This window comes from Myotis daubentonii, chromosome 13 (genome assembly GCF_963259705.1).
Source record: "Myotis daubentonii chromosome 13, mMyoDau2.1, whole genome shotgun sequence".
NCBI classification, from domain to species: domain Eukaryota; kingdom Metazoa; phylum Chordata; class Mammalia; order Chiroptera; family Vespertilionidae; genus Myotis; species Myotis daubentonii.
Window position 1 is genome coordinate 21,231,170 of NC_081852.1, and position 17,834 is coordinate 21,249,003.

At 55.2% G+C, this 17,834-nt stretch overlaps 1 protein-coding gene across 1 annotated transcript in view; it reads right to left on the reverse strand.

Moving 5' to 3' along the window:
* Window positions 1-17,834, reverse strand: part of LOC132214646 (cadherin-23-like) — a 317,401-nt gene that overhangs the window by 64,231 nt on the left and 235,336 nt on the right. The window contains exons 12-13 of the mRNA XM_059661973.1: window positions 16,840-16,989; window positions 16,210-16,368 (exon numbers count right to left, since the gene is read on the reverse strand). Coding sequence (XP_059517956.1) covers window positions 16,210-16,368; window positions 16,840-16,989 — 309 coding nt within the window. The remainder of the gene's footprint in view (window positions 1-16,209; window positions 16,369-16,839; window positions 16,990-17,834) is intronic.

Here is a 17,834-nt window from a genome sequence, read left to right on the forward strand (position 1 = left end):
TCCAGTTAGAAAAAAAAGCCATAGGGAAATAATCTACAGCATAGAGAAAATAGTCAATAATATCATCATAACTATGTACAGTGACAGATGGCTACTACACTCACCATGGTGGTCACATAATAAGGAATATAAATGCAGAATCACTATGCTGTACACCTGGAACTAATACAACACGGTATGTCAACTATACTTTAATAAAAACAAAGTGTCCAGAGCATCTTTTTAAAAAAAGCCTCTTTACTATTCCTGCTGGACTCTGTTCCTGAGGGCTAGGAAAGTGCTTTGGGGAGGGGTGTGTGTGGGGATACACCGTGTCAGACCAGGCAGGAGGGTTCTCAAAAAAGACTTGTGGCTAAGTGCAGAGTCATGAAAATACTCCCGAAATGGGACACGGAGGTCTGGGTTCTGATCCAGCATCTGCCCTACCGTCCAGTGTGGGACTGTGAGTAAGACATTGGGCTGGGGGCCTGAGGGTTGCACAGCCTTCTGACTGGTCTGGGTCTGCCTGCTTCGGCCCTGGCACCAACAGCCCATCCTCCACCAGAGCCAGAGGGAGAGCCTGACAGCACAAGACACCACTCACCAGCTTAGAAAGCTCCCAGAGAATTTAAGTCAAAATCCCAGTTGCCTGCCACGGCCCCTGAGGCCTGATGTGGGCCAGCCTCTGCAGCCTCGACCTCCTCGGCTAACCCGCTGCTCATTCCCCTGCTTCCTCCTTCAGTCCTCAGGTTCCTAACAGGCCAAGCTTGCTCTTCCCGCACTTGAGGTTCCCCCTGCCAGGAATGCTCTTCCTGATCTTCCCAGGCAGGCTCCTGCCCGCCCTGGAGTCTCAGCAGACAGGAATTCCTTGACATTTGTCAATGTATTTGCATTTGTAAAAGCAAGCTCTGCTGCTGGGATGACAGACTGCTGGGACAGAACAGGAACTAGGAGCTGAGGTGGTCACTGCAGCCGCAGAGGCGGTGGTGAAGCGAGGGGGCTTGGACAGGGTGGCCGGGGACGTGCTGCAGCTGCTGGCGGACGGAGGTGCTGGGAGGAGGGCCTGGCTCGGGCAGGAGCATCTGGGCGAACGTTACTCGCTCTCCTCCTTCCACCGGAATGGAAGCTTTACGAGGGCAGGGACGGAGCCTGGCGTGTCCCCCAGGGATCCCAGTGCTGGAGGCTTTCGACAAACAGGGGCTGAATGAATGAATGAATGAATGAGGAGATGATATATGATGACTTATGAGGTCCTTTCTACCAGTGACAAGCCAACTGCAAATCCTGAGTAGATGGACTTCTAGGGAGGGAAGGACAGCAGGAGGAGGATGATGATGGGGCGGGGGGCGGAACCACAGGAGAAAGAGAGGAAGAGAGAGCGGAAAGAGTGGGAAGGGAAGAGGGAGGAAGAGATAAAGAGAAGGAAAAGGAAAAGGGAAGGAGGGGAGAGGAGGAGGAAGAGGAAGAAGAGACCAAATGAAGAGGAGGAGAAGGAATAGCCACAGGAACATCCACTGTAAGCCTCAGTTTCCTCCTCCGTAAAATGGGGCTGACAATGCTACCTGACTCGCAGGGATGGCTGAGGACTAAGGTCCTACATGTGAGGTGCTTTGGACCAGCAGTCGCCAACCGGCGTCCGCCAACCACTGGTGGTCCACGAGGTGCAAGGTGGGTGACCGATGCTCTAGACCAAGGCCTGGCACAAGGTCCACATTTCTGAGTGAAGCTAGTATTCGTATGCCCACTCCCAGCTCTAACTGCTTTCTTTGTCCCTCTGCAGGTCCCCAGCCACCACTAGGTGGGAGGAAGAGGGCGAGGCACTGAGCCTGCAGGAGGGCCCTCTGGCAGGAGCCAGGCCTGAGCCCATATATTAATGTGTCAGTCCTGCAGAGGGGAGAGGAGGGATTCGAATCCCAATGCGGCTGACAGGTGCTCTCAAGGTGTGTGGCCCCAGCTTGTTTGTTATTGCAGCCACGGTGGTTGTCCTTGGGTTCCGCCACTGCCTTTTGTTTCTCTTTATTTTATTTTAAAACCTGGAAATAAAAATAGATGGGGAGCAAATTGCTCTGGCCAGCAGCGCTGTGCTTAAAGAAGTCGTTGTCGGAAAGCAATTACGGGGACGTCAAAGGCTGTCAGGGTGGCCGGCAGCTGCCTAGTTGTCTCCTGGCCCCCTGCTGAGAGGAGTGGGAGGAGGAGGAGGGTGGGTGTGTGGTGTGGGGTGGTGTGTGTGTGTGTGTGTGTGTGTGTGTGTGTGTGTGTGAACCTGCAGGAGCAGTGACAACGGGGATAACAGGCCACCGCCTTGCTGAGCGGCATCTTGGGCCTGGCCCTGTGTGAGGAACCTGACACAGTGATCTGTCCCTAAGTTGTCCTAAGACAACCACCAAGTCAGGTTCACAGTCCCATTTCACAGATGGGCTAATGCAAAGCCGGTAACAACAGCTCAGTCCTCGCTGGGTGGTGGGCACTATTCTGACAATCTCTGTGGGTGAACGCATTGCATCTCCGCTCCCGCTCCAGGAGATGAGCACCAATGCCACCCCTGCCCGCCTCCTGGGTGCGGAAAGTGCCAACCAGAGGAAGCCTCGAGCTCACCGCCACCCGCCACGGCCACCTGTGCCTCTCTCAGCCTCGGGCTTTTTTCTCAAGGAAGCAGGTGGTGTGATGGGGTGTCCATGTCCCTGGAAGCCGCCCTCACTCCCTGGGGGCTGGGAGTGGGTGGCTGGCTCCTCCTGAGGTGGGATGCCTGGGGCACAGCCTCTCCCCCACTTTTCCCAGTGGACGGAGCTCCAGTAGTGCCCCCTGGTGGTAACGGGCTTCACAACGCCCCCTCCGTGACCTTGTCTCACTTCCCACTCCCACCTGAGTTTCCTGGAGTCACTTTCCAAGTACCCCACCTGCCCTAGAAGCCTGGTCTCAGGGCCTGCTTGCCTGGGAGCCACACCTCACACCAGGCCTCTGGCCGGCCACCGGCACACGCTGAGCCAGGCAGTATTCCCCTGCCTCACAGCTGCACGTGGCGCAGGGTCCACACTCAGTCTGTCTGACTCACACACACACAAAGCAAAGAGGAAAAAAACCAACAATCCCACTCCTCGCCCTTTCGCAACACTGTCCATCCTCTCATGCTCTTGGGTTTGAGGAAGACTCAATTGAGTGACTTAAAAAAAATCACATCTGACCATCAGACAAAGAAAACCGGGATGCAGAAAGCATTTTCCCAGGACGCAGGAGGAGGGAGGGTGGCCGGCTGGCCGTGAATGAGACACAATCAGGAGGACTCGGGCCTCTCTGGGCAGCTATCAAGCTGGGATTACGCGGCAGCAGAGGAGAGAGGAAAGGGAGGGTGCGGACAGACACCGTGGCTGAGGCTCTGTTAAGTGAGGAGATGGAAGGAGGAGGAGATGGAAAGAGGAGGACAAGGCAGCCCAATCAACCCCCTGGGGGTGCAGCCAAACCACGCTGGGACCGCCTCCCCCAATACTGGATCTCACCACCCTGAGTCTGCCGCCCTCCCTCTTCTCCCCTGTCCCCGTGGGATGTAACCGGCAGCTCCAGGTCTAGCGGGAAGGTGGCAGAGGTACCTGCGTGTGGGCTAGTCCTACCCAGGAGCCAGGACATGTCCTCACTCCAAAGTGACTTGGAGCCCAGGTGCCTCCGCCCCCCACGCTTGCTGCCATTGGAGGGCACTGATTGGCCTGGCACGTGCTACTCACTAATGAACCGTATTGATTCCACATTCTCTTGTTGTCTCCCTAAATGGCAAGCCACACATCTGATAGATTAAATACCCACATGATTGCCCACCTGACATCTTCATCACTCCGCCTGAGGGTCCCTAATGAATTTTACAGCCCCACAACGACAGAAGAAATTAAGGTCAAAGTCTGACGAAAAAACGATAAATCACCAGCCGCAGCCCCTCACTCGCCTGGGCCAGTCCAGCCCAGGGCTTGCTGGCGAGGTGGTTAGATGCTGCGTGTGAGCGCCGCGTGGGGAGGGCATGCTGGGAAACTCGTGCCTGGACACTACCCCTGTCCGTAGACATTTACTGTCCTTTTTCATTCCTTTGCCCGAAACAGATTTTTAGGTGGCGTAACACTATCTGACTAAAATATTACACTTCCCAGCTTCCTTTGCAAATAGGTACAGCCATGATTGTTAAGTTCTGGCCACTGAGATGAAAACATAAGTGTACAAGGCATTTCCAGGAAGTCTCCTTAAAAGGAAGAGAGTGCCGCCCAGCCGGGGTGGCTCAGTTGGCTGAGTGTTGTCCCATGAACCAGGTCACCATTGGATTCTTGGTCAGGCATATGCCTGGGTTGCAGGCTGGATCCCCAGTAGGGGGCACGCAGGAGGCAAGCGATTGATGTTTCTCTTTCTTTCTCTTTCTCTCCCTTTCCCTTCCTCTCTCTGAAACCAATTTTAAAAACCCTCACACACATTTAAAAAAGGGAGAGAGTGCCCTTCCTCACTTTCTCCACCCTGCAGCTTGAAGTATGGATGTGAAGGCTGGCCGTCACCTTGGACCATGAGGATGAGAGGTACACTCTAGGAAGGGGGAGACGAGAGCTTGAAAGGAGCCACCCAAGGCTTTTCCCCTCTCAACTCCTTTTACATGGGAGAGAAGTATACTTTGATCTTATTTGGAGGTTTCTATTACTGGTCACTGTATTAGGTCATTGCTGATACAAGTAACCCATTCGAAGCTATGAGGCTCAGAAAAGGCTGAGTCAGGATAAACCTCAGTGGATTAAGTCTGGGATTTGGGTCTTTGCCACTCTGCCCCTAGTAAGAAGGCCTTGAGGAACATGCATTGATATCATCATTATCATTACACTAGAGGCCCAGTGCATGAATTTGTGCACCAGTGGAGTCCCTCAGCCTGGCCTGTGGGATCTGGCCAAAACTGGTTCTCTGACATCCCCTGAGGGGTTCTGGATTGCAAGAGGGCGCAGGCCAGGCTGAGGGACCCCACCAGTGCACGGTTAATCGGGGCCAGGGAGGGACATGGGAGGTTAGCCAGCCAGGGAGGGACTGTGGGAGGGCTCCAGGGTATGTCTGGCCTGTCTCACTCAGCCCCGATTGGCCGGGACCCAGCAGCAAGCTAACCTACAGGTCAGAGCATCTGCCCCCTGGTGGTCAGTGCACATCATAGCGCGTGGTTGAGCAACCTTAGCATATCATTAGCATATTACACTTTGATTGGTTGAACGGACAACCGGACACTTAGCATATTAGGCTTTTATTATAAAGCAGAGAAGGCTCTTTCTAGGGATGTGCAAACTTAGGTAACCATGCATTAATTGGTCATGAAATCAATTTAATGGTCATAACCAGCATTTTACAAAAAATAAGTCTCGTAGAATAAAATAGAAAATAGTAGGGTAAAAACCCTAAGACATTGATGAAAGAAATTGAGGAAGACACAAATAAATGGAAGGACATTCCTACCCAAAGCAATCTACAGATTCAATGCAATCCCTGTCAAAATTCCAATGGCATTTTTCACATAAATAGAACAAACAATCCTAAAATTTGTATGGACCCACAAAGACCCTAAATAGCCACAGCAATCTTGAGAAAGAAGAACAAAGATGAAGCCATCGCCCTCCCTGATTTCAAACTATATCACAAATGAAAACAGTATGATGTTGGCATAAAAACAGACACATAGATCAATGGAACAGAATAGAGAGTCCAGAAATAAACCCATGGATATATGATCAAGTAATTTATGACAAAGGAGCCAAGAATACACAATGGGGAAAGGACAGTCTCTTCAATACACAGTGTGTGGAAAACTGGACAGCCACCTGCAAAAGAATGAAACAGGACCACTGTCTTATACAGTATACAAGAATAAACTCAAAACGTATGAAAGACTTGAATGTAACACCTGGAACATAAAACTCCTAGGAGAAAACATAAGCGATAAGTTCCTCAACTTTGATCTCCGTGGTGGTTTGTTGAATTTGGCACCAAAAGCAAAGGCAAAAATAAACAAGTGTGTTTACATCGAAGTGAAAAGCTTCTGGACAGCAAAGGAAACCATCAACAAAATGAAAAGGCAACCTCTGAATGAGAAAATATTTGCAAATCATATGTCTGATAAGGAGTTAATATCTAAAATAAAGGACTCATACAACTCAATGGCAAAAAACCCACAAAACACAATCCAATAAAAAACATGGGCAGGGGAACTAAAGAGACATTTTTCCCAAAGACGACATATAGAGAGCTAAGGGCTACACCAAAAGGTGCTCAGAACCACTAATCATCAGGGAAATGCAAATCAAAGCCACAAGAGCTCACTTCACACTATTAGGATGACTGTTATGTATCAAAAATGAAAGAGAAAACAAATGCTGGCGAGGATGTGGAGAAAAGGGAACTCTTATGCACTGCTGGTAGTGCAACCACTATGGAAAACAGTATGGCGCTTCCTCAAAAAGTTAAAAATAGAACTCCTATATGACCCAGCAATTCCACCTCTGGATATTTATCTGAAGAAAATATATCTGCAACCCCATGTTCACTGCAACAATTTTACAACAGCCAAGATAAGTGCTCATAAATGGAATAATGAATAATGATGTGATATATATATTAATATTTTTAGCCACAAAAAGGAGGGAATTCTGCCATTTGCAACACTATACAGTAGATGGACTTTGAGTGCATTATGCTAAGTGAAATAAGTCAGAGAAAGACAAATACCATGTGACCTCATATGTAGAATCTAAAAACAAAACTAAGCTTATAGATACAAACTACAGGTTACCAGAGGTGGCTGTGAGGATGGGCAAAATGGATGAAGATGGTCTAAAGGTATAAGCTTCCAGCTATGAAATAAATGTGTCACGAGGATGTAATGGACAGCGGGTGACCATAGTTAATGATACTGTATCGCATATGTGAAGGTTGCTAAGAGAGCGGGTCTTAAAAGTCCTCGTAAAAAAGTCTGGAATCAAATAGAAAATAGTGGAGTGTAATTCACATAGCAAGGAAGTATTGTCTTTTCCTAGATACAAATGTGTGTGTGTGTGTGTGTGTGTGTGTGTGTGTGTGTGTCTGGGCCATGAAGTCAATGTAATTTTCATTATGGATCATGGTTACTGGTAAATTAAAGAAAAAACACCTCGATAAACCAATGGGCATATGGGACGTTGAGCCACTCCAGATTTAAACTGGCAGGAACCACAGCTGTCATCCCTCCTTCGGGGATTTTGCAAGATTAAGCCACCCAAACCCACAGGCCCAGCTCAATTTCTCCCTAAACCTCTGTGCCAACCCCTGCCCAGACCCCCCTCTGCTCTCTCAGCCTTTCTCCCAACTGCCCCCAGGACGAGCTCTCAGGCCTAGGCCCTGGCGGCCCCTCCCCAGTCATCCACCCCCGCCCCCCAGTCCCCATCCAGGGCTTATAACCTTCCCAGCACCGGGCACAGGTGGACTTCGTACAGGCATTTCGTTGCAGCATTTATGAACTCAGTCCGGCCCCACTGCTCTTACAGCTACCCACTGTCCCCTCACCCAGGGGTCCATTTCCTCGCTCCGGCTTCCTCTGAGCAACTGCCAGAGCGGGAGCAATCAGCGGCTAACCAACCGAAGGGCGACTGACAGGCCGGAGTGCAGGAGTCACAGGCTCTGGGCTCCGAAGGGGAGAGTCTGGGGCAGGTGGTCACGCGTTGTTGCCACAGGGGGCCACAGAGAGCGTCCAGCGGAACTCCTCATTTTACGGATGAGGACACCGAGGCCCTGGGAGCTCAAGGTCACCCAGTGACTGACCGGCTCCCATCTCCCAGGCCAGCACTCAGCCCATCTCCTCGGACTCCGGAGACGGTCAATTCCAACAACAGGCTGGAGCCCGTGTGGGAGTGGGCACCTGATGCTGGTCAGCGAGCAGGAGCGAGGGTTAGGGGCTGACAGACAGACCCAGGTTTAGATCCCAGCTTGGCCACTTACCAGCTGGCTGACCCTGAGAAGGTGACTTAACCTCTCTGGGCCTCCGTTTCTGCCTCCAGTAAAATGGGCACAGAAGAGACCGAGAGGTGCTTGGCATTTACTAAGCTCGCAACACCCACTCACCAGGGCTGTGACGATGAACACTGTCCTCTTGGGTTTGTTTTTTTGGAAAAGGGGCAAAGGTCATTGGCAGACAGAGCTGCTCAGCCGAGAATGGGGGATCCTGGAGGCGCCAGTGAGGGTGGCTTCAGAGGTTCGACAATCAATAGAGCTTTAGATCAATTTGTCAAAAATCAATTAGTGGAGTGACTAAATGGCTGGAAACTGTCAGACCTGACAGTCCTGGGAAATCCGCCTCAGGAGCAGGGGTGGTAGCCGCAGCCCTCCGTCCCGACCCGCGCCCGGCCCACCCAGGCAGCCCCCTGCAGCCTGCCGCCACAGGCCCTGCCCTGCCTCCTCCCAGAAGCCCAGGGCGGTGGCGGGCAGGCAGGCGGTAGCCAGCTGTGTTCCCTCTCTTCCGCTCTTTCCCTCCGTCCTAGTGCCTGTCCTACCTCTCCTTCCATCCCATTTCGGTTTTACGGATTGATATTTAGATTAAAGAGATAAACACAGTCGAGGAGCACTGAGGCCTGACAGCCGGAGGAACTCAGGCCGTCAATCACCAGCAGCAGCTCAGCGTCCTCTGGCTCCCGGCAGCACCGGCACCACACTGGCCCCTTGATTGGGGATGAACCCAAGAGCAGATTAAAGGGCCCACAAATACAGCCTAGACACCCCCAAAGTGGGGGAGAGGGTGCCTACCAAGGCCCAGCTTGGGAGCAGGGCTGGGGTGACATATATACTATTTACCAGTGCCTCTCTCTCTCTCTCTAGCCTCCCTCTTCCCCTCCCCAGGCTGCAGATAAAGAATTCAATTTTCTTTTAAACGGTGGGGAAATTGGAAGAGATTTTGTTCTGTTTAAGCACAGCTGGAGTCTCAGGTCTCAAGGGATTGGAGAACAATGAGATCAATTAAGATGCCCGTGGTGAGGGGTGTCAGGAGGAAGTGGGGAGAGAGGGCATGAGGTAGGGGGGCGAGGGGGCCCGCTCTCAGGAAGGGGCAGGCCCAAGCCTGTCCGGAAGCCCAGCTGCCACTCTTCCCTGCGTTCACCTGCCTGTGTCTGCTGGGCTTTGCTGGTCTGGGGACGGGGCCTCCTCAGCGGGTTGTGTTGTCATCTTGTAGACTTACTAATAATTCATGTTGACAATTTCTGTCATCAGCGTTATACCATTATAGATTCAAGTTGGACCAATGCTCTCAGAAGAGGGAGCGGCCCCTGGACGGACGCCTGGCACACAGAGGTGCTGGCACACTGTCCGCATTTGTGTGTGCAGGCTGGGGACCGCGAGCTCCCACACAGCAATCCACAACTGCGGTGGGGGGATTATTCTCCCCGCCTTAGAGAGGGGGACGGAGACCCCGTGACAGCTAGTCACCCGCCCAAGGCCAGCCTGTGGTAAGAGGCTGAGGCAGGACTCCCACCAGGGCTGCCTGCCCACTTCAGTGTTTGCAAAGGTGCAGGGCCCACCTGGCAGTCAGGTGGGGATGGGATGGCCATGCCTTGCTGGGCCTGGGGAGGAGAATGGCGAAGCCGTTGCCCAACCTGTGCAGGAGCTGGGAGGAGGGTTTGCCCCTAAATCTCCCGCCTGTCCCCCTCCACTGCCACCTGCGTGGCTGGAGCCAGCATCTCTCACTCAGTCTCCCAGCTTCTACCCTACTATCACCCCCTTCCCCCCCCCCCCATTCTCCATCCAGCAGCCACAGTGATCTGTCAAGTCTCTCCTCAGCAGTCATCTCCCTCCTTCTCTCTGCACATCCACTGCCTTTCACCTGCAGCTCCCTCAGCCTGGGGCAGCCCTTTCCCTGATCACCCCCCACTGCCACCCCACCTCGGAGTTAGACACAGCAATGGCCAGGCTCACAGAGCAGGGCTTGACCCCGGTCTCCCTGGTTTCACAGCCGGTTCCCAGCCAGGTTTCCTCCTGCAGGGGCGGATGCAGCTGAGAGGTGTCCCCTGGCCCTGCTGGGCAGCATGCCCTCTGCAAGGGGCAGAGGGACCAGGGAGCGCCACCTGAGGCTGCTGAAGGGGACTGGCCTTCCCTGCCCACCTGGCTGGGCCACCAGGTTCCCAGAATCGAGGAGAGGCACCCGCATTCAGCAGCATGGTGGGGCGTGTGGGTGTTCCCGAGCCTGCAGGATGAGGGAGCCCCCGGGGTCACATCCACCAGGTCTCAGCCGGGGGCAGTGACATCACAGCACACCTCTCCCTTGGGTGTCAGTGGCATTCGCTGTGGGTGGAGGAGGGAGAGAAGGGACAAGCAGCAGCCGGGCTGTCTGTTGATGGGAGGAGTGGGGAGGACCAGGAGGAAAAGCTGGTTAGCTCTTGGAGCAGGAAGGTGGCCTCCGGAATTGTCACCAAATTTCTGGACAGGGCGGGAGGAAGGGCATGGCAGGCGAGGGAGCTCTGCAGGCCAGTGGGTACGCGCAGGACCCTCGGAGGGCAGGGCAGTGAGCATGTCTCAGTCATAGGGAGTGCCCCGCCCCCCCCCCCCCCCACCTCACCCCCGCTTTCCTCTGGGCACCATGAGCCGGAATGAGAGCCTCAGGAGCCAGAGGCCCTGCAACAGCACCGGCCCCCTCACCTCACTTTCTAACAAGGACAGGGGCTCCCCAGGGACCATCCAGGTTCCCTGGCTGCAGGGGCGGGGCCACGCGCGTCAGGGTGCCGCCCCCACCCCACAAAGACTCAGCCAGGAGGTTCGCGTGACCGGCTGAAACTTTCTGAGTGTTTCCTCCTGAGTGTGTTGGGTCCTACTTGGCCTCTGCGTGACGCCCCACTCAGTTCTCACAGCCTCCCAGACAGGGTCCCATGAGGGCATCTCCCCGGTCGCAGAGGAAGGTGCGCGGTGGCCTGTGGGCTCGCACCTCAGCAGAGCTGGGCTGGCACACAGGGTGGAGGGCGGCGGGCAGCTGGACTGGGGCCCTTCAAGGCCACTGATAAGAAAAACCACCCTTTCAGTCTGGCAGCCTTAACTACAGGCAGGTGGAGGGGAGGGGCGGGGGGGCGCAAAAGTAGGTTTACAGCTGTGAGTACTCGAAACAATTTATTCTCGTATGATTATTCATTCGTTATTGTATGTTTTTCCGTAAGAACTGCAAACCCACCTTGCCCCGTCCGTACTCACAGCCACATCACCACAATGGGGCCTCCCGACAGTCCAGCCACGTGGGCTGGGCAGGCACAGCCTTTCCCACTTCAGGGAAGAAACCAAGTTCCCGAGAAGGATGACCCTGTCCAAGGTGCCACCAGCCTTCCAAGGATGGGCTGGGACAGGGGCATGGAGGTGGGTGGGGGAGAGGAGCCGTTCCCTCCAGCTCCCACTCTGACTTGCCCCTGGGCCGAGCAAACCATGAGCGGTGGTGCTGGGGTCCACACCTGCCCAGTCAGGGCCCTTAAATGCCTCTCCTTCTTGCTTTGATTCCTCTGCCTGGAGAAGAACCCTGTGGGGACTGACAGTCCATCTCCTGCCCATGCCTGCTGTGCCCTAGCTCTGGAGCGGGGAGAAAAGGTCTTGGGATATATATACTAAGACCTGCCCCAGGAGGAACCTCCCTCTTGGATCTTGCTCTGCCTCAGCATCCCTCTCTTGCTGCCCCAGCGACACAGAACTAATAAATCTGGGACGTGAGCTCTATACTGCAGGGGGCCAGGCTGGCTCCTTGCACATCCCAAGTACAACCTGTGCCAGCTGTTTCCCAAATGCCCGCCATAGGCTGCCAGGATGAAATCGGTAAGCGAGTGTGGACAATTTATACAGGACTTCTCCACTATCCAAACAGCAGCCCAGTGGGGTAGGTGGCAACTCAGGAGGAAGAGAGGTCTGTGAGTCCCATTTGCCTCCTAAGAGCAGGACTCCACCTCCCTGCCCAGCACATCCCCTCACCACATTCCAGCCACGGGGCCTTTGCACGTGCTATTCCCTCTTTCTCCAACATGCTTCCCTCCCACGGCCCCCTGTTCATGCCTGCTCAATTGCCATTCCTCAGGGAAGCCTTCCCTGACCCCAGTCAAGGACAGGTGCCCTGTAGATATTCATAGCTCCCTGATCTGTCCATCATAGCAAGTAACACTTAACATAAAAATTCAATTTTTTAGTATGAGCATCAGGCTTTCTTGGAGACTGTAAACTTCACGAGGGCGAGACTCACATCACCATTGTGTCCTCAGGTCATGTGCCCGAGGCATTCAAACATTTTTTAAAACAAATGAAAGGTTTGATTGCTCTCCTACTGTCCAATGGCACCCACAAACCCTGCTAGGCCCCAGGTACCAATTGGTCAGGCTGTCCAGCTGCCCCAAGCCCAGCAGAAACCCAGGAAGACGCCTCATGGTCTTCCCACCCGACTCCTGTTGTCAGGCCAGAAGGCAGGACTGGAAGGTGGGAATCAGAGCAGCTTTGGGATATCAGAGGAGAACAGACCATCCAGCTTAGAGGATGGGAGCCACCAACACCACACAGGAGCCTGCATGCACACAGATGTGTGGATCCTATGCACATACCCCCGAATGCATGTAGTTGCACATACAGGTACATGCCCAGACGCAAGGGCATGCCTGTGCACACATACAGCCCCCACAAACATACTTCACATGCCCACCCCCACCCATGTGTATATCCGCGCCCTCGCACATGTCTCCCGTGTGGTCGCCCGTCAGAGGACCAGCTCCCACTGACAACAGAGGTCCTGCATCCCTCCTTCCAGGAGGCCTTTCCTAATGAAGACAGTTCCGGCTGCCTCGGGATTCCTGCTTCACGGGGCAAAGTGCTCCGGGCTCCCTGACCTGGTCTTCTCATCAATGCAGTCGCTCACCCAGCTCAGCCCTGACCACTGAGCAGGTTGGGCCCAGAGAGATGGAGGGACACCTGATGGTGCCAGAGAGTCTTGAGGGTCCAGTGTCACCCAGAGACAAAATGCCAGGAGTGACGCCATGGCCTGTTCACCTGGGCCCTGCAGAGGCACTTTCAGGACCTCCTACCCTCAGCTCTGGACATCACTGAAAAGACAGGCTCCGTGGTCCCATGCAGCCAGTGTTAAGAGCCCGTGGCTTGGGGTCAGGCAGACTTTTTGTGAATCCAGTTCAATCGCTTACTGGCCCTGGGACTCTGAGACAGTTACTTAATCTCCCTCAGCCTCCGTTTCCTCAGCTGTATAATGAGAATGACAGCATCTCGTCTGGAAGTAACACATTCAAGTGTGTGGCTTACGGCTGGTCCTCAATATGACAGCCGCTGACGTGATTGCTACAGCAGCAGTAGCAGTAACCGTCCTAGAGGTCATCCCAGCCACCCCCTGCCTCTGGGCGTGACTGGCCCAGGCACTAGGCCTAGAAAGCTCCATGTACACATCTTAGCCCATCTGGTTCATTTTACAGACGAGGAGCTGCTAAGGGAAGCAGCTTCGGCCGAGTCACGCAAGGACTCGATTCGAAGGTCAAGCCTTTGAACTCTAGACCCCACTCATTCCCCTTCACCAGTGGAGACTCATTTCATTATAACTGGGGCTGTAAGGGCCTCAAAGCCTGAGCTGGGGGAGGCCCAGGGAGTGGGGAGGTGAGGAAGTCCAGCCCTTCCACCCCAGCTGGGACGCCCAGGCCGGAGGTGACAGCTCCCTCATAGTCTGGCTCCCTGAGCCACTATGAAACTAGGCAATGAGCCACAGAAACAGGCCATGCCAGGGTGGGGACTGGGGAGCCCTCTCGCAGCAGGCTCTGCCCAGCCTTTAGTGCAAATTAAAACATTTCCCTTTTCTTCATAATTTTTTCCTGACACAACTGCCCATGAAACATTTTAATAACATCCCAGTAAAGGTCAAGGAGAAGGGATTTCACAGTCCCTGAGCAGCCGCTGCAACTCCAGCCCCTCCCACAGCAAAGGAGGTGGGGCGGTGGGACTGACCCAGGGGCTGAGCAGAGAATGGCAGGGTGGGGGAGGGGAGAGCAGGGTGGTGAGCGTGCATGGTGTGGCCACAAAACTTGCTGCTGCCAGGAGCTCTGGAAGCACCTGGGGAGCTGAGGGGATGATGGTGGGGTTACCCAGGCGATGTTTTCACATCTCAACAGCAGCTTTGGAGGTAGGTGGTGGTGTCTCGTGCCCATTTTGCAAATGAGGAAATAGAGGCTTAGCGGTGACCTGGATAGACCTGCGTGCAGCAAAGGCAGGGAGACGAGGCCCAAACACTGTTCACTTTCAGTCCTGAGCCCCTTTAGGTGCACAGCCCCGGGGCTAGAGCTTATCATTGGGCAGGACTGCTCCCTTGTGTCTGCACAATTCAACAAACGCTGGGCTGGAGGCTGAGAAGGAGGGGCCCCGGCTGGATGAGCCAGCCCTGAGCGGAGACCCTCAGGCAGCCTGAGAGTGAAACTCATCCGCGACACATGCCCAGGGGCCTGGAGAGGAACTGGAGAAGGGGTCCTGGCACCCAGCAGGGGTCCACGCAGGCTCAGAAGCTGCTCCAGCGCTTGAGGAAACCCAGTGTGAGGACCTACTCTCCAGTGCCCGCCCCGGGTGGGGTCAGCCTGACACATCGTCCTTGGCACCAGTAGTTGGCCACCAGCTAAGTGCACCTTCCCACCACCCCACCCCTGCTCCCTGGGCCCCCTCAACCCTTCTCCAGGGCTACAGTTAACCTGGGACTGCAAAGTGGAGACCCCATGTCCCCAGCAAGAATTCCAGGAAGAAATCTCCAGCCCCCTCCAAGCGAGAGCTAAAACTTAAATTCTTTGCCACGTGGTCGCAGGCCTATGGGGGTGGGGCCCTTCTCCCTGTGAGATCCTCGCAGCACAGACTGCTTGGGTGTCCTTCATCCTGACATTCAAAGGTGGCTGGAGGGCTGAAGATACTTTCTTTGCGTACAGAAGGCCCAGCCCCTAGGGGCTGCAGGAGGGTCCATGGGGCCTCCGGCACCAGGTGACTGATTGCAAGGAGCACCTTGCGAAAGCTGGGGAAGCCGGGGGCTGGGGAAGCAGGGGGAAGCACGCAGCCACAGCAGACTTATTGTTTACGTGACGGCCTGCCTAGCTAAACATCTGTTTGAAATATTAATAACTGTCAGATGGAAAGGGCCTAGGGGCTCAATGCAGTTTCATACCATCTGTCTGTAGAGTAAACACACTTTGGAGTAGGGGGCCTGGGATCAGCAGGCAACGTCTCTGTTTGCCATGAGGATGGAGCAAGAAATAGGAGCGAGGACGCTGGGGGTCTCAGAGTGGGCAGGGCGGGGCAGCAGTGAGTGAAACTCCACAACGTTTACTGAGCACCTACTATGGGCAAGATCCTGAGCTTGTGGAACACACAGCTACCACTGTGATCTGCTCAGCAATCAATCCTCACAGAGCATCCTCTGAAATAGCCCCTCCCTGTTTCCAGCCCATGCCCTGTCATTTGGATGGGCCGACCCCAACCCTGGGCTCCACAATGGCGAGTGGGACCCATCTCTAGTGCGTCTAGTATGTCCATTCGAATCATGATGACTCTCTCCAGGACGGCCCCACAGGCTGGGTCACTGGAAACCAGCTCTGGGACTTGTGCTGGAACTACTGAACTACTGAAACATAAAAGCTCCCCAGGAGGGTTGCTCAGTTGGTAAGAAGTAAGCCTAGGGCGCCGGTGTCCCTCTCTGCCAGCAGGAAAACACACAGCCTGGCGCTGAGTCAGATTCCTGCTCAGCCGAGTGCCAGGACGCAGCCCGGCCTGAAATCGCTTCTGCTTTTGAGTTACATGAGCCGATCCTTTTTCTGCCTGAAACACGTTTCTGCCTCTTGAAACCGAAAGTACTGACTGATACACATGGACACTGGGAGGGGCCCTTATCAAAGTCCAAACCGAGGGCAGCTGGGGGTGCCAAGTGCCCTGGAGCAGCCCAATCTTCCCTGGAGCCTGTGCTCAGAGACACTGGCACCTCTTCCCATTAGAGGACCTTCCAGGGCTCCCGGCCCACCAGGTGCCATCCCTCTCACAGACAAGGCAGAAACCAAATCTCCGCGGCCCCTTCTCCACATGGCGTGCCGGCCAAGGGAGCCCATCCAGAGAGTCCAGATGCTTTCACACATCAACGCCCACGCCCCTGACAGCCCGGGGCACCCCCTTCCTTGGCCGCCCAGACTCCCCTGGCCGCTCCCCATGGCTGACCCCAGCGCTCAGCGGCCCTGGAGGAGTGGGGCTCACCAGCACTGTCAGCACAGAGGTCCCCACGGTGGCGTTCTCGTACAGGCTGACGTTGTACAGCGGCTGGCTGAAGATGGGCCGGTTGTCATTCTCGTTGATGAGGGCGATCTTCACCTTGGCATAGCCCACGTGGTCGGGCACACTCTCATTGGCAAAGAGCTGCGTGCGCAGAGCAAGGCCCTGGTGAGCTCCCCTGTGCTTCCGGAGCCTTCGTCCCCGTAAGTCCCCCTGGGGCCTTTGCTGGTCCCAACCTGACCACCTGTCAGAGTCACTGCCCATCCCAGGAGTGGGTACTGGGAGTCCCCCCATCAGGGGTCACAGGCTAGAGTGTCCTCTGATTCTGCTGGGAGGGAGCGGCTGACGAGGGCTGGGCTGGCAGGGTCTGGACAGGAGAGCTCCTGATGGGTTCCTGAGGCGTTGACGGTGCCTGGGCAACTTCCACTCAATTCCTGGACGTTTCCTTATCCTTGACAAGGGAAGGCTCAGCCCAGCCCCTGCCACAGCTCAGTGAGCCAGATCCATAGGGAAGGGTGAGAAGAGGTGGAATTTAAGGGGATGGTGTCAACCTCCCACCCCCACGTCACCTGCAATCCCCCCACCCGGCCAAGAAGAGAGTGAAAGGGGCCTTACGTCGAAGTCGTAGCGCTCCACGGTCTCGTAGTCCAGGGGGATGGCCACCCGGATGCGAATGTCCGCCTTCCCTTGGACGGAGGTGGGGGAGATGATGAAGTGGTGCGAGTTGTTCCCCACCAGGTACACCTCGAACATGCTGTTCAGGCCCTGGGGTTAAGAATGGAGGAGAAACAGTTCAGGCCCTGGGGTTAAGAATGAGGGGAAGCCAGTCAGAAGGCGCAGGAGGCCAAGGCCTGGAGCGTGCTGGAGGGGCAGAGCTGCTTTGGTGCGGGAGGTGGGTGAGGCAGGAATCCCCAGGCCCTCCTGGGACCCAGCACCTGGCACCCGCCCCCTGGGTCCCAGGCCTCCACTGAATGACCCTGGCCCAGCTCCCCAACCCCCTCCTGCCCTGTCTAGGCCCTTGGGAATCTCCTCTGGCCTTTCCCTTCATCACCCCGTTGGACGCCCACAACAACCCTTGCAGGTGGTTTGGTTCATTTCCATCTCCTGCTCCTTTTACCCTGTCCCAGTGACCCCAAGTGGAGAGGGATCTTCCAGCCGTGAGCCCCACAGGGCAATGGAGGGACGGCCAGCGGGAGGGGAGAGAAGCAAGAGCCTATGGTAGGCCTGGACAGGAGAGGGCACAAGAGACAGCAGGACCCTGCTTCTCCCATCCTCTCTTGGAACGTGCTGATCAGGAGAACACTGGCTGGCTTACACGTGGAGCAGGAGTAATTCCATAGGCTGAGTGGCAAAGTGGACCCCGTGTGCCCCACACGGTGGCCAGCAGGACGCTGGATCTCAGCCAGCCAGAGCTGCCACACCCTTTGCAGGTCCCGCTAAGGCCCAGTTGCTTGGTTTCAGGTGTGAGGCGTGCGCCCTCTCGGTTAGGTGTTTCTGATTATCCTAACCAGGCTCGGGCTCACGGAGCCCTCCGATGCTGCGTGGCTCACCTGCACACAAACTGTGTGACGTCTCCATGTGACCAGGTCCCCAGATCAGGAGGGGGACCA